The sequence below is a fragment of the Diceros bicornis genome, chromosome 29 (genome assembly GCF_020826845.1).
Source record: "Diceros bicornis minor isolate mBicDic1 chromosome 29, mDicBic1.mat.cur, whole genome shotgun sequence".
NCBI classification, from domain to species: domain Eukaryota; kingdom Metazoa; phylum Chordata; class Mammalia; order Perissodactyla; family Rhinocerotidae; genus Diceros; species Diceros bicornis.
Genome location: NC_080768.1, coordinates 35,774,662 through 35,791,928, shown reverse-complemented (window position 1 = coordinate 35,791,928; position 17,267 = coordinate 35,774,662). Strand labels below are relative to the sequence as shown.

The 17,267-nt window shown below is 34.4% G+C and overlaps 1 protein-coding gene across 1 annotated transcript in view; it reads right to left on the bottom strand.

Moving 5' to 3' along the window:
* ADAM32 (ADAM metallopeptidase domain 32) overlaps positions 1-17,267 on the bottom strand; it is a gene marked incomplete at its 5' end in the record, with an annotated part of 239,609 nt that overhangs the window by 121,713 nt on the left and 100,629 nt on the right. Inside the window, one exon of the mRNA XM_058524868.1 lies at positions 9,832-9,913. Within this exon, the coding sequence (XP_058380851.1) occupies positions 9,832-9,913 (82 nt within the window). The remainder of the gene's footprint in view (positions 1-9,831; positions 9,914-17,267) is intronic.

Below are 17,267 nucleotides of genomic sequence, written 5' to 3'. Positions count from 1 at the left end.
AAAGAGGAGGATTGGCAATAGATGTTAGCTCAGGGCTAATCGTCCTCAAAAAAAAAAAAAGAATAATACGGATGGTATATCAACTTTTAAAGAGAAAGGCGAAGGATAAGAATTTTATACATAGTTGCATATATTTGCAAAAAGCAGCACTGGAGGGATAAATCAAAGACTATTTTAAATGGTTGCCTATGATGGGGGGAAGAACAGGTCAAAGGGACAGGATTGGAATGAAGACCTCTCTAAGTAAGATACCTTGTTGTATCATGTAGAGACAGTCCTCATTTTACATGACACATGCAGGACTGTAAAAATGACAGTGCAAAGATATCTTAACAATCAGTGGGGGAAAATTACGATTGTACCATGACTTTTGAAAATTTTATAAACTATATAAATGTATAGGAAAATTTTTTAAATAATAAAACTAATATATAGTTAATACAGTGTGATTTCAAACATTAGAAACATTGAGAACTGTTTTATTTCTTTGTAAAAAAAAAACTTAGCAAAAGTAGCTTGAACAGTATTTGCCTTTTTCTTCTCATTCATATAACTTACAATATGAAGCAAACATTTTTTCTAGGCCTTGGCAAACTGACCTTTCTACATTTGGATCAGCTTCTAATATTTCATCCTTTGCCCTTTCAGTGTCATGAAATATCTCTGGGAGTTTCTTTAAATGCAATGAAGTTATTTGTTGGTGTCAATTCCTCTGGAACATCTTTATCTTTTTCATCACAACCACTCTCCTCATTTTTGTTCCTTTTCACTAAGATCCTCTGACTGTGTATCTAGTGTCTCTAGAACTGCAGCAGTGTCAACACTCCCACAGTCAGCCATTTCTTCTATAACCTCATTTACATTTGATTTCAATTTCACTTTCAGCATTATCACTTTTCATTTCTTTGCTGCACTTTCATTTTTCTTGACCAATTCCCTCTTTCAGTCATCCATTTTTGTAAAATGTCACATAGGTTTATCATTGAGAAACAAGGAGGCAGCGTAACTCTAGATTTTGCTCTGGGCTTGAACTGAATAACTAGTGCACAGTAACCAACCAGTGACAGATTTTGAAAGAAGTGAAGATTGGTCACTGATCATGTTATTTACATAGTGATGTGTGAACTGAAGAACTAGCAGCTAAGTTTTACTTTATGCAATTGATCAGTTAATATACCAGTATTTATCCCCATAGTTCCACCCCTGCTCATTTGTCACAGGTTGACTGCATCTTGCATTTCTAAAATAAAATCCACAACAACTATCAGGCAGCCCTTTCCAGTTATTCTCTTCGAGTTTTGGTAACTACGCTTCTCTCTGTGGTGTCTTCCTGCCAAGAACTTACACACACACACACACACACACACACACACACACTCCTTCATGCCCTTTAGCAATTACTACCCTTCTCTCTTCTCATTGCCAATAATAACCATTATGCTAGCTAGCTTCTAACACCACAAATGTTTGCCTGTTTTTGAATTTCATATAGATGCAATCATAGCAAACATATTTTACATATTTGGGGGTATGGCTTCTTTCACTCAATATTATGATTGTGAGATTCATCTATAGGATTGTATGGAGCAGTAGTTCATACATTTTTATTGCTATATGGTATTATATGAATACAGCACATTTTATTTATCCATTACACTCTTGATGGACATTTGGGGTATTTCCAGTTTCGTGCTATTAGAAATAGTGCTACTACGAACGATCTTTTAATGCACATACATACATATTTCTGTAGATAGAAGTGAAAATGCTGGATCTTAGGATATGTATGTGTTCACTTTTAGTAGATACTACCAGTTTCCTAAACTGGTATAGCAATTTATACTCCCATGAGCAATATATGAGAGTTGCAGACTCCATATTCTTGCTAACACTTAGTGTTAACTTAGTGTTAACACTTAACTTAGTGTTGTCCGTCTTTTTTATGTTATCATTTCTAGGGGGTATGAAGTAGTATTTCATTAAGTTTTTACTTGCATTTCATATATTTTTTGACCATATGGCTATCCTTTTTTGTGAACTGTTTATTCAAGTATCTTGTCCATTTTTCTATTGCATTAGCCTTTTTTATTGATTTGTGGCCACATTTTATATATTCTGTATATGAGTCATTGTCAGTCATGCATCGCAAATACTTTCCCTATTCTGTGGCTTGTCTTTTCACTCTTTTAATGTCTTCTCATAAACAGAATTTCCTTAATTGGGTGTGGTCCAATATAGGCAACTTTTCCTTTATGATTAGTGTTTTTTATGTCCTCCTTCAGAAATCTTTCCCTACTCCCACAGTCATGAAACCATGTTCATTTTTTATCTTCCAGGGCTTTATTAATTTCACATATAGATCTACAATCCACCTAAATTTTATCTTTGAATAGCATCAGGTAGCAGTGAAGTTATATTTATCAAAAAGACTATGCACTACAGGTCATCTTTGCAAGAAATTAAGTATATGCCCATACATTTTTCTGTTTTTTAACTCTCTGTTCTGTTCCATTGGTCTGTTTGTCTATTTCTGTCTTTATGACTGAAGCTTTATAATAAATCTTGATATCAACTACAATATGTCCCCTTGCTTTGTTATTCTTCAAGATTATTTTACCTATTCTTAATTCTTTGCATCACCATAAGTTGTAGATTTACCCTGTCAACTCTACATACACAGACACACACACACACACATACACACACAACCTGATAGGATTTTTATTGGGGACTGTATTCACTCTATAGATCAATTTCAGGGGAGTCAACAATTCTATATTATTTTCTGCCAATCCATGATCTTAGGCAATGTCTCTGATAATGTTTTATTTTCTCTGTAGAGGTCTTAGACATCTTTTGATAGCTTCTTATTTCTATACTTCTCGATTTTTATGCTATTTTTAAAGTTTGGTTTTCTGTTTGTTGGTAGTTTATAAAAATACATTTTATTTATCCATCATACTATACTTTGTTTTGCTGTATTTTGATCTTTGTATCAGTAACCTTGATAAACTCTTTTATTAATTCTAATATTTTAAATGTAAATTCACTTGATAGATTCATCTACTTATATAATTTGAAAATAACAAATCTTATAATTTTTTCCCTTGTTCTTGCTAAATTGCCTTGCATAGGAACCTCAACATTAACTGAATATAAATGATGATGGTGGGCATATCCTTATCTTTTCCCTGATCTCAAAGAAAGAGTTTTCAGAATTTCAGTATGATGTATGCTGAAGACTTTCATCAATGCCCTCTTTCCAATTCTCAATATTAAATATTTTTTGAATTCCTAATGTAGACAGGTGATGTTTTAGAACTTGGAATACTTCAGTGAAAGAAAGCAAAGGTCCCTGCCCCCATGGAAATTTTTATTGTAATGAATGTTCTCCTTCAGGTCTAAGTTGGCTTAGAGTTTTTATTTGAACATTAGCAAATGTTTTTCTTTGCATCCTATGAGATGATGACATAATTTTCCCAATTATTCTCTCAATGTGGTGAATTACATTAATTATCAATGCTAAATCAATCTAGTATTCCTGGAATAAATTAAATTTGGTCACAATATATTTTCCTTTTTATGTATTGCTGAGTTTTGCTTCCTAAAATTTCTTTAGAATTCTGTTTGCCTCTATCTTCTAAAGCAAGGTTGCCCATATTTTCTTTCTTGTACTATCCTTTTCAGGTTTGTTATCAAAGTTGTGCTAGCCTCATTAGATAAGCTGGAGAGTGTACCTCCCTTTTTCATTCTCTAGGTAGTCTTAAATATTTGGTACAACTTGCCAGTAATAAGTTTGGGCATACAATTTTATTTGTGAAAAGATCTTAATTATGGACTCAATTTTTTAAGATACTATAGATATATTCAGGTTGTCCACACTTTTGCCTCAAGTTAATATTAGCAAGTTATATTATTCTTGGAATTTATTTAATCTATGTGTTCAAATTATAGCATCCTCTAATAATCTTTTTGATATATGCAGCATATTTTTTCTTTCTTAATATTGCTCATGTATGTCTTCTATTTTTGTTCTATCCTGTTTTTGTCTTGATTAGTCAACACTACAGGTTTGTCAAATTAACAGTCCTTTCAAAGAATCAACTTTGGAAGTTGTTGACTCCCACAATAGCAAGTTTATTTTCTTTGTAATTAATCTCTGAACTTCTGTTAATTATTTTCTTCCATCAATGTTCTTTTTCTCTCTCTTACATTTTTTCTAACTTCTTGAGATAATTAGCTGGCATATTAATTTTCAACCTGCATTCTCTTCTAAGATAAGCCTTTCAGGTTCTCAAAAGTTTTGATATGAAGTATTTTCATTATCTTTTGATTCAAATTATTTTTGTTAAGTTCTATTATATATATTTTTACCCATGGTGTGTTAATTTCAAAGACTATTGTGCTATTTGATGTTTGTGTTTTATTTCTAACGTGCTTTCTGTCAATCCAGTCCTTTCAAATTTGTTGAGACTTGCTTTATTGCCCAGTGTAATGGTCAATTTTTACAAACATTCCACGTGCTTGTAAATGATGTTTCTTCTGCAATGTGGTAAGTGCATCTACAGACATGTATATGTCCATTAGCATCAAGTTTATTAAACATTTTGCTCATTACTGAATGTGTTACTTAAATGTGTTACAATCTCCCACTATGTTTGGGAATTTGGTTTTCTTCTTGTAGTTTTGTCATTTTTTTCTCTAAACAGTTTGAAGTTATGTTATTAGTTGCATAGAATTTTTAATTGCTATATTTTCCTGGCAAATTGAACCTGCTATCATTATGAAGTAATATTCTACTTCTATCCAGTAATGCTTTTTTTCCTTATAGTCTACGTTATCTGATATTAGTTTAGCTATACCACCTTTCTTTTAATTAGTATTTGCATGATACAAAGTTTGACGTTCAGTCTTCAGTTTTCTTGTTTGAAATATATTTCCATATATGTCAGCTTATAGTCGGAATTTTCCATGCAGTATGATAATCTGTGTTCTTTAATTGGATAATTTAGTCAATTTATATTTATATAAATATATTTATATAAAATATATTTAAAATGTCTGACATTTTTGGCTTTAAGTTTTCCTATTGGGCCGGCCCCATGGCTTAGCGGTTAAGCGCATGCGCTCCACTGCCGGCGGCCCGGGTTCGGATCCCGGGCGCGCACCAAGGCACCGCTCCTCCGGCCATGCTGAGGCCGTGTCCCACATACAGCAACTAGAAGGATGTGCAGCTATGACAGACAACTATCTACTGGGGCTTTGGGGGAAAAATAAAAATAAATACAATCTTTAAAAAAAAAAAAAAAGTTTTCCTATTTGTTCCAGGTAGTTTGTATTTCTTTTTCTATCTTTACTTGTTCTCTAATAATTTAACAGCTTCTCTAATTCCATTTTTCTCTTTCTATTTTTAGTGGTTACCTGCGAAATTACAACATACATACTTACCAAAGTCTGAAGTTATTCAACATCTTTTAACTTCCTCTAGGACAATACTAGCTTCTTAAAAAAAAAACATTTAACTCCGTTTATACTCCTTCAACCTATATTATTATTATATTTTTCAATTTAAGGTAATGTTAGATGCTGCTGCAAACAGGCATCTAAAATCTTAGTGGTTTCATACACTCACATAAAGCCCAGTGCAGACACTCCTGGGAAGTGGATAGCCTTCCATACGTTCATGTTGAAATACTTACATATCGTGCTCCTGTCCTTATTTACAGCCTTTCCATTAAGCTCACCAGCAGAAAGGCTCACACAAGTTTTAAATGCTCCAACCAAGAAGTGATATACATTACTCCCATTCATATTGCATGGCTCTATCTAAATATAAGGAGGTCTGAGAAACATGGTTCCTGAATTGGCACATGCTTTCCAGCCACAGCTGTAGACTGTAGTATCAGCCAACCAGCTATGACAGATTATTGTTACTTGTTTTAATTTAATCTTGTCTCTGTTTTAATTTCACCAGATACAATTATTATTGGTTCATGCAGGCCACGTTCATATAATTATTACTTTCATTACTCTTCATTCCCTTTGAATCTCAGATCTCCCATCTGGGATCACTTTCTTTCTGCCTGAAGATTATTTATAATTTCCTTTAGTAATATTGGACTGTTGGCATATAAGTGGAGGCAAAGAAACAAAGAAGAAAAATGGAAAATAAGGTGATAGTGTTAATTGTAAAAATATCATTAATCACAAGAATGCACATGATTTAAACTGAAATAATTAAAACATATATATTTTTATATTGAATAGGGAACAACAGTTCCAGTTATATGCTGTTTACAAGAAATACTGCTGAATTGGCAAGGATTATATATAGCTGCATGAGACAGAAAACTCAATAATGACATTTTCTAATAGGAAGAAGTTTATTTCTTTCTCACATAAAAGCGGCTTCTTGACCTTCAGGGACCTGGGCTCCTTCCAGCTTCCTAGTCCATCATGCCTAGGTAATGACTTTGTCTTCACATGGGATTTTAAACAGCAGATTGGAGAAAGGCCACAATGAAGAATAGGTACCATCCCTTTAAAGAAGCTTCCTGGAAGTTCCAAATGTTATTTCTGCTTACATCTCACTGGATGAAACTTTGAAAAATCTGGCTACGAAAAGAGCTAGAGAATGAAGACTTCTATATGAGCAGGAGTATGCCTATCTGAAAACTGAGGTTTGTTAAAAAAAAAAAAAGGATCAAATAGAAATTGGAAGAGTTACATATAGAGATGTTTATTAAATATTGTTTGTAATGGCAAAAATAGAAACAACCAAAGTGCCCACAAAAAGCATAAAGGATACAGTACAGCATATTCATATAATGAAACATCACACACCAATGCAAAAAATTAACTAGAGACAAAGGATTTTGAGGACAGTGAAACTACTCTGTATGATACTAAAATGGTAGATATATGTCATTATACATTTGCCAGAACTGATAGAATGTACAACACCAAGAGTGAACCCTAGTGTAAACTATGGACTTTGGGGATTATAATGTGTCACTGTAGCTTCATCATTTGTAATAAATGGACCACACTGGGATGGGATGTTAACAGCGAGGGAGGCTATGCATGTGTGGGAGCAGGGGGTATATGGGATATGTCTATGCTTTCCTCTCAATTTTGCTGTGAACCTAAAATTTCTCTTAAAAAAATAAAGTCTTAAAAAACCTAACTAATATTCCACGTGTCAGGATGGATAAATCTCAAAATTATAAGTAGAAACAAAAAATTCAAATTGCAGAATGACACAGTATGATACAATTTATATTATGTTTAAAGCATGAAAAACAATTCTTGTTTAGAGATATATTCAATTGTGGTAAAAGTATAAGAGTTTTTAAACAAAGAAACATAGAGGTTTTGTAAAAGTATAAGTATAAAAGCTTTATAAAAGCATCATTCTTTAAATTCATCTCCTCCAATGATTCTATCCTATACCCGGCCTCAGTTACTCATTCCTATGGTTCACACCGTAGGCCTTGTCAACAGACCTTTATCAATAACTGCAACTCCTCCACCATCTCTGTAAAGTGCATCCCACATCCTGACCACCTACTTTCTTTCCTGATCGCTCCTCTAGGACCTCAACTCCAACAATCCGTGTACCCACCAGCATATCCAAACCACAGTTCCTACGTTTTCACTGTTCCTAACTTCCTTACTGACGTCTCTCCTCCCTTAACCAGTTCAAATTCTCTTACAAACACCCTCCACTTCCTTGCCATCCTTTCACTTCATAATGACTTGACAAAAGCATCAATCTTCAAAACACTGAGATAGAAAGATATCAGAACTAGAATTTTATACCTAGCCAAATTAGCCATCAGATGAGGAGGGAAAGCAAAAGTATTTTCATTAATAAAAGAACTCAATGTTTTCCATTTATACACACTGTGTTTAAAAAAAAGAAACTAAGGAGTGATTCTAGAAAAAATAGCAAAGGATTTCAAGAAAAGGAAAATGAGGCTTAATTTTCTGTAGCAGTTGATTTCACCCATAGAAGTAAAAGAAGTTGGAAAAAAATTTAAGAAGCTCCATTAGACCCTGATGCCTAAAAGACCGTCCTTTGACCATCAAAGCTTTACAAGCATAACAATATATTTATTTCTTTATTCAACAGTTAACATCATTTATATATTTATAATACTGTAAAATACTATTTATTGCTTTAACTTTTAAATCAATTTGTAAGCAAAATACAAAAGATCTATAGAATAAATTATAAATTTTATAAATCTTGACAATGGATATGAGAAGATTACAACTATTTTATATCTCTTCTTTTTCATAGCAAGTAATCAATGGACATTGCCTAAGGTAAATAGATACTATTTAAATAATAAAATATAAATAATAAAAATATAAATGTTATTAAAATGGTAATATATTATATATTATTATATGTATTATGTATATATGATATAATATGTATAATATATATAATTATATATACACAAATAATATAATAATATATTTTAATAAGAAGAAATATTATTAAAATAAAAAATATAAGAATATATATGTATAACAAATACAAAGAGTGGGCTAACTATGTCTAAGATAATATTACCAATGTTGTCTAAAGTTTATAAATCAAAATAGGGGTAAGAGTATATATATTTTAAAGAAATAAATTTAACTATCAGAAGAATTTAAATAGCAATTATAAGTTCTTAATTAGAACTACATGAAGGGAATAAAGGAGAAAGTGTTACAATCACTTTTTGCTCTTAATACCTATAATTAAAACAATTTTACCATGCACATGCATAAATTCTATAATAAAACTAATTAAAAGAGTATCAAATAAAAATATATGCTGCAAAATCCCATCATTGCAAAAATATATAAAGAGGGAGACACAGTAACAGGGAAAGACACAAAGTAGGAGATACATATCAATCAAAATGTTACTAGTGGTTACCACTTCCTGAGTGGGAAGATGCCAGGTTATATGAATTTTCTATGTTCTTATATATACTTTAAAAAATGTACAAGAACAATGTAAATTATTTTGTAATTAAAAAAATGTATAGTACTTAACTTGTTTTTAAAAAGAATGAATAGGGTAGGAAAATGGCTCAACAAATTACTTAACCTATCAATGATGCATCTCATTGTACCAATAATTTATTTATATATATAAAATATTTATAATTACTACAAATGTTTAAAATAGATTGAAAAATTTCTTTTAAATACTGTCGTTCAAAGGTTTGAAACATTTTAAAGGATTTTTATCATACTTTTGTTGTTTTGATTTTGAAGCTATTTTATCTGTAAGACTATTTCTCCCATTTTATGTCTACAAGCAAAAGTCAATTTGGATTATAGAAATTTCTTTACAGATAATTTTTCATGATGCACTACTCTATATATTAAGGAATATCTGTGTATTTATGATATTTTTATTCCACTCAACTTCAAACTAGTTGCAACAAGATCCTTCTTCTACAGAATACTCTTCCTTCTACATAGTTCAAATTTTTAATTATGGAAAATAAATGCATTCTCTACATGCAAGTATGAATGTAAACTGTATAAAATATATGCTATAATGTTGGATAGTTTGTTTTTGCTGAGGAAGATTTGCCCTAAGCTAACATCTGCTACCAATCTTCCTCTTTTTGTATGTGAGCCACCATCACAGCATGGCCACTGACAGACAGACGAGTGGTGTAGGTCCACACCTGGGAACCGAACCCGGGCCACTGAAGTAGAGTGCACCAAACTTAACCACTAGACCACTAGGGCTGACCCTGGATAATTTTTAAATGTACAAATTTTTTTAAATAAGAAGATTAAATAATTACATACCAAAGCAATTCCTGCAGAATAATGGGTAACACACATCTTTCTAGGAAACGTTGCTCCCAAGTAATCTGGATGATCTCTATAGCTAAATAAAGAGGTACATATTTATAATTAATTTTGACAAACAATTCAAACGAGAGAATTCCTGCTAATAATTCATCTGTAGTTCATAAAATCCTAGTCTAAAGCAAATTGGGGTATGATCTTTCCATATGTCCTTAACTGTTTCAACTTGGGAAGATATTGTTAATTAAATGAGATTAAGCACTCAGGATTTCCAAAACATATCCAAGTTTTTGATGGTTTTTCTGTTCTCATCACATTTGGTTAGGGTTACCAAAACTTTGGACCAAATATTTTTATCAAAAGCATTTTGTTGGGGCCGGCCGGGTGGCACAAGCGGTTGGGTGTGCGCGCTCCGCTGCGGCGGCCCAGGGTTCTCTGGTTTGGATCCCGGGCGCGCACCGACACACTGCTTTGGCAAGCCATGCTGTGGCGGCGTCCCATATAAAGTGGAGGAGGATGGGCACAGATGTTAGCCCAGGGCCGTCTTCCTCGGCAAAAAAAGAGGAGGATTGGCGGATGTTAGCACAGGGCTGATCTCCTCACAAAAAAAAAAAAAAGCATTTTGTTGAGTGACAATGAAAAAGTTTTAAAGCATGGATTAAGGGGCCGGCCCCGTGGCTTAGTGGTTAAGTGAGCGCGCTCCACTGCTGGCGACCTGGGTTCGGATCCCGGGCTCGCACCGACGCGCTGCTTCTCCGGCCATGCTGAGGCCACGTCCCACATACAGCAACTAGAAGGATGTGCAGCTATGACACACAACTATCTACTGGGGCTTTGGGGGGAAAAAATAAATAAATAAAATCTTTAAAAAAAAAAAAAGCATGGATTAAAATTTTTGACTCTCACGTAGAAAAGCTCACCAGTTTCTCATAGGAATGACTTTATTGTTCTACAACTTAACACTACTATTTCTGCTTTGAGTAAGGACCCATAAAAACTGTCATATAATAATAGCATGGTTCTCAGAGATTTACATAAATTATTCCATTTAATCCTCAAATCAAGCCAATGAAATAGATGTTACCTTTATGCCCATTGACCAAACCAAACATCAGATAGAAAGTATAACTTTCTCAGGGTAGCACAATTAATAAGTGCTACTGAAGAATTTGAACTTGGGCAGTTTGAATCCAGAGCCATAGTCTCAACTACTAAGGCGTAGACGCTCCAAACATATTCTGCCATCTTTAGAGCCTCCACAAAAACAAACATTCCAAAATGTGTGTAAAGCTTGGTACTCAATTCTCAATTTGCGATGCTCCCTCGGTCTCAATTGCACTGTCTTCCCACTGCTGCCTTTATTCTGTCTCTCTGGTATTGTTTACACCTAACCCCTCCAGCACTTGTTGCCAAGTATTTGCTCTTAACACCCCACTTTGGCTTTATATTTCAATGTCTAAGTATTGTTTACACTCTTTCCTCATCCAAGATAGTTCTCCCAACAGATAAGACTTTCCCTAAAACTCTGTGCATACTCCTGATGAACTGGACTCAGTAATAGTTATTTTTTACTTAATACTGCCTGCCCAGTCTCCACATCAAATCAGTTGTCAAGATCTACTGTTTTACTTCTTCAATGTTTGTTGTATCCTTTCCCTCATTCAAAGGTTCAGCTCTAGTTCTAACTACTAATTCCATATTCTTTGAAAAGAACTAAAAAATTATTTAGTCTCATGCCTCTAAGCATATTGTTTTCATAACCTGGAACGATCTCCATATCCCTTCTCTGAATTTAAATGTGCCTAATTCTGCCTTCCTACTTCTAATTTAATTAGTACTTCTTTAATTTGGGCTTTTTGTTATACATTACTTTGAGTCTCTCTCATTCTCTCTTTCTCTTGCTCTCACTCTCATTCTTTTTTTCTCTCGTAAACTATAAACAAGTAGAGATAATGTACTAACACTAATCTGTGGAGTGACATCAGCAACATGGTAGAATAGGCATTTTCAGCCCTCATTTCCCCACAGAAACAACGATTTTGACAACTACCCACGGATGAGGGTACCTTTCTGGAGCGCAAGAGTCCAGAGAAGAAGCCCCAGATCCTCGTTGGAGCAAAAAAGTCCAAGAATAGACCCTTTACTTTACCCTTCACTTTCACTTTACCCTTCACTTTACCCATCACTTTACAAGGTAGCATAGTTCAGTGCTAAGAGAGACACCCTGAGCCATGATTTCTCAGGGGAAGATGAGAGCATAGTGTGTGCCTCCAGCCATGTGGGATGCTGCACAAGAGGCCCACTTTTTAAGTGTCCATTGACAGATGAATGGATAGAAAAAATGTGACGTTTATGTACAATGGAATATTATTCAGCCTTAAAATGGAAGGAAATCCTGCCATTTGCAATATAGGTAAACTTGGAGGAGATTATGCTAAGTGAAATAAACCATACATAAAGGCAAATACTGTATGATCTCACCTATATGTGAAATCTAAAATAGTCCAGTTCATAAAACCAGAGAGTAGAATGGTGGTTGCCAGGGGTTGGCAGATGAAGGAAATAGGCAGATGCTGCTCAAACGGTACAAAGTTTCAGTAATGTAGGATGAGTAAGTCCTGAAGGTCTAATGTACAGAATGGTGACTCTAGTTAATAATACTGTCTTGCATATTTGAAAGAGAGTAGATTTGCTAAGAGAGTAGATCTTAAGTGTTCTCACCACACACAAAAGGATGGCAACTACATAAGGAAATAGATACGTCAATTAGCTTGATTATGGTAATCATTTCACAATGTATACATACATCAAAACATCACATTGGACACTTTATATACAATTTTTATTTGTCAATTTTACCTCAATAAAGCTGTAAAAAAATAAAAGTAAGAAAAATAAAAGGGCGGAAACTGAAGCAGAGATGGTCACTGGCCCTAGGTGACAGAGTTGAAGTTAAATAGAGGCAGTTGGCCTCCAGAGCTTAAATTCTGAATCGCTGTGTTATACTATCTCAGTAAACATTTGTTGTAAAAAGTTAAAAAAACTTAACCTTGCGATGTTGATAGTGCCTACTGTATGACTTATTCATACCAGATTATAAACTTCTGGAGTACAGAGACCATAGAAAATTATTGTTAATTATTGTATTTTCATATTATCTGTTCTAGGACCTTACTCATTATAGATATGCAAAATATGTTGCTGCAGTAAAATAATACCAAGATATGAAGGAGTATTACTTGAGTTCAAGGATGCTGATTGCACCATAATTTCTACATTTCTAATGGGATAAATTCTCTTACAGCAATCTCATTTATTAATACAATCAAAGTTCAATGTCCTATTAAAAGAATAATACATCATGCCAAAGTGAGCTTTCTTCTAGGAATGCAAGGATAGTTCAAGGTTGGGAAATATATTAATGTAATTATTTGTATTAAGAGAGCTAAGGAAAATATCTTATGTCATCCCTATAAAAGCTGAAAGATTAGATAGCTTCTCCAGTGAATTTTACCAAACATTCAAAGAAGATTTAATACCCATCCTTCTCAAACTATTCCAAAAAATAGAGGAAGATGGAACACTTCCTAAATCATTCTACGAGGCCAACATCACCCTGATACCAAAACCAGACAAAGACAATACAAAGAAAGAAAATTACAGGCCAATATCGCTGATGGACATTGATGCAAAAATCCTCAACAAAATATTGGCAAACCGAATACAACAATACATTAAAAAGATCATACACCATGATCAAGTGGGATTTATACCAGGGACGCAGGGATAGTTCAACATCCGCAAATCAATCAATGTGATACATCACATCAACAAAACAAAGAATAAAAACCACATGATCATCTCAATAGACGCAGAGAAGGCATTTAACAAGATACAACATCCATTTATGATAAAAACTCTCAATAAAATGGGAATAGAAGGAAAGTACCTCAACATAATAAAGGCCATATATGACAAACCCACAGCCAACATCATACTCAACGGGGAAAGACTGAAAGCCATTCCTCTGAGAACAGGAACGAGGCAGGGCTGCCCACTCTCACCACTCCTGTTCAACATAGTACTGGAAGTTTTGGCCAGAGCAATTAGGCAAGAAAAAGGAATAAAAGGAATCCAAATAGGTAACAAAGAAGTGAAACTCTCACTATTCGCAGATGACATGATTGTATATATAGAAAACCCTAAAGAATCTGTTGGAAAACTATTAGAAACAATCAACAACTACAGCAAAGTTGCAGGGTACAAAATCAATCTACAAAAATCAGTTGCGTTTCTGTATGCTAATAATGAACTAACAGAAAGAGAGCTCAAAAAGATAATACCATTTACAATTGCATCAAAAAGAATAAAATACCTAGGAATAAATCTTACCAAGGAAGTGAAGGACCTATACAATGAGAACTACAAGACATTATTGAAAGAAATCCATGATGACATAAAGAAATGGAAAAGATATCCCATGCACGTGGATTGGAAGAATAAACATAGTTAAAATGTCTATATTACCTAAAGCAATCTACAGATTCAATGCAATCCCAATCAGAATCCCAATGACATTCTTCACAGAAATAGAAAAAAGAATACTAAAATTTATACGGGGCAACAAAAGACCCCGAATAGCTAAAGAAATCCTAAGAAAAAAGAACAAAGCAGGAGGCATCACAATCCCTGACTTCAAAACGTACTACAAAGCAATAGTAATCAAAACAGCATGGTACTGGTACAAAAACAGGCACAGAGATCAATGGAACAGAATTGAAAGCCCAGAAATAAAACCACGCATATACGGACAGCTAATTTTCGACAAAGGTGCTAAGAACATGCAATGGAGAAAGGAAAGTCTCTTCAATAAATGGTGTTGAGAAAACTGGACAGCCACATGCAAAAGAATGAAAGTGGACCATGTGCTATCGCCATTCACAAAAATTAACTCAAAATGGATCAAAGACCTGAAGGTGAGACCTGAAACTATAAAACTCATAGAAGAAAATATAGGCAACACACTATTTGACATTGGTTTTAAAGGAATCTTTTTGGATGACATGCCTACCCAGACTAGGGAAACTAAAGAAAAAATAAACAAGTGGGACTTTATTAGATTAAAGAGCTTTTATAAGACAAATGAAACCAGAATCAAGATGAACAGACAACCAACCAGCTGGGAGAGAATATTTGCAAAACATACATCTGACAAGGGGTTGATCTCCATAATATATAAAGAACTCACACAACTGAACAACAAAAAAAACAAACAACCCGATCAAAAAATGGGCAGAGGAAATGAACAGACACTTCTCCAAGGAAGATATACAGATGGCCAATAGGCACATGAAAAGATGTTCAACATCACTAATCATGAGGGAAATGCAAATCAAAACAACACTAAGATACCACCTCACGCCCGTTAGAATGGCTATAATCACCAAGACAAAAAACAACAAATGTTGGAGAGGATGTGGAGAAACAGGAACCCTCATACACAGCTGGTGGGAATGCAAATTGGTGCAGCCTCTATGGAAAACGGTATGGAGATTCCTCAAAGAATTAAAAATAGAGATGCTCTATGATCCAGCCATCCCACTACTGGGAATCCAACGCACCTGAACCAACCAGCTGGGAGAGAATATTTGCAAAACATACATCTGTTTTGCAAATCCAACATATCCAACGCACCTGAAATCAACAATCCAAAGAGGCTTATGCACCCCTATGTTCATTGCAGCATTATTCACCATAGCCAAGAAGTGGAAGCAACCTAAGTGTCCCTCGACTGACGATTGGATTAAGAAAATGTGGTATATATATACAATGGAATACTACTCAGTCATAAAAAAAGACAAAATCGTCCCATTTGCAACAACATGGATGGGCCTGGAGCGTATTATGTTAAGTGAAATAAGCCAGAAAGAGAAAGACAAACACTGTATGATCTCACTCATATGTGGAATATAAACCAACACATGGACAGAGAAAACTGGACTGTGGTTACCAGGGGCAGTGGGGGTGGGGGGTGGGCACAAGGGGTGAAGGGAGTCATATATATGGTGATGGACAAACAAAAATGCACAACCCAAAATTTCACAATGTTAGAAACCATTAAAACATCAATAAAAAAAAAAAACCAAAACAACCAAAAAAAAAAGCTGAAAGATTATTTTTCAAACTGTTTCTATAACATGGTTCTATGGCTACTGCGTTATTATACACACACAAAGTCACGCAGGTGCGTGCACACACACACACATACATTTTAGCCCAAAAAGCTAAAAAGCATATTAATGAACAAGGTAATAGTCCCACTAAAGTAAAGAAGAAAACAGACATGACCCATGTTACCATTATTACCACTAATATTTAACGTTGTACTAAATTAGCCAAAGCAGTAAGATTAGAGAAAGAAATTGAAAATATAAAATTAACAAAAAAGAGATTAAAACTACCTGTATTTGTAGATGGTATGATTATATGCATGAAAAAACCAAGGTAATAAACTTAAGAACTATTAAAAACAATAAAGATATTTAGTAAGGCAGTAGGATATAAAATGAATACAGGCATACCTCGGAGATATTGCATGTTTGGTTCCAGACCACCGCAATAAAGTGGATATCGCAATAAAGCAGGTCACATGAGTTTTTTGGTTTCTCGTGTGCATAAAAGTTATGTTTACCCTATACTGTAGTCTATTAACTGCAATAGCATTATGTCTAAAAAAAACAATGTACATACATTAATTAAAAAATACTTTATTGCTAAAATGTGCTACCCATCATCTGAGTCTTCAGTGAGTTTTAATCTTTTTGCTGGTCTTATAAAAAACACAATTATCTGTGAAGCAGAATAAAGAGCAATAAAATGAGGTATTCCTGTAGATGAAAATTAAGTAGTTTATATTCTTAAAAACAACATCTTGGGGCCGGCCCTGTGGCTTAGCGGTTTAAGTGCACGTGCTCCACTCCTGGTGGCCCGGGTTCGGATCCCGGGTGCGCACCGACGCACCGCTTGTCTGGCCATGCTGAGACAGCGTCCCACATACAGCAACTAGAAGGATGTGCAACTATGACATACAACTATCTACTGGGGCTTTGGGGAGAAAAAGGGGAAAAAAAGGAGGAGGACTGGCAATAGATGTTAGCTCAGGGCCGGTCCTCCTCAGGAAAAAGAGGATTGGCATGGATGTTAGCTCAGGGCTGATCTTCCTCATAAAAAAAAATAATTAATATATAACTTACATACAATAAAATTTACCCTTTTTAATGTACAGTGTTGTTTTGACTAAAGCATACACTATGTAACCACCACCATAATTAAGATATAGAGCACTTCCATCAACCCCCAAAAATCTCCCATACATACATACATACATACATACATCTCCCCCAACAGCAAGCCCTTGGAAACTTCTCATCTAT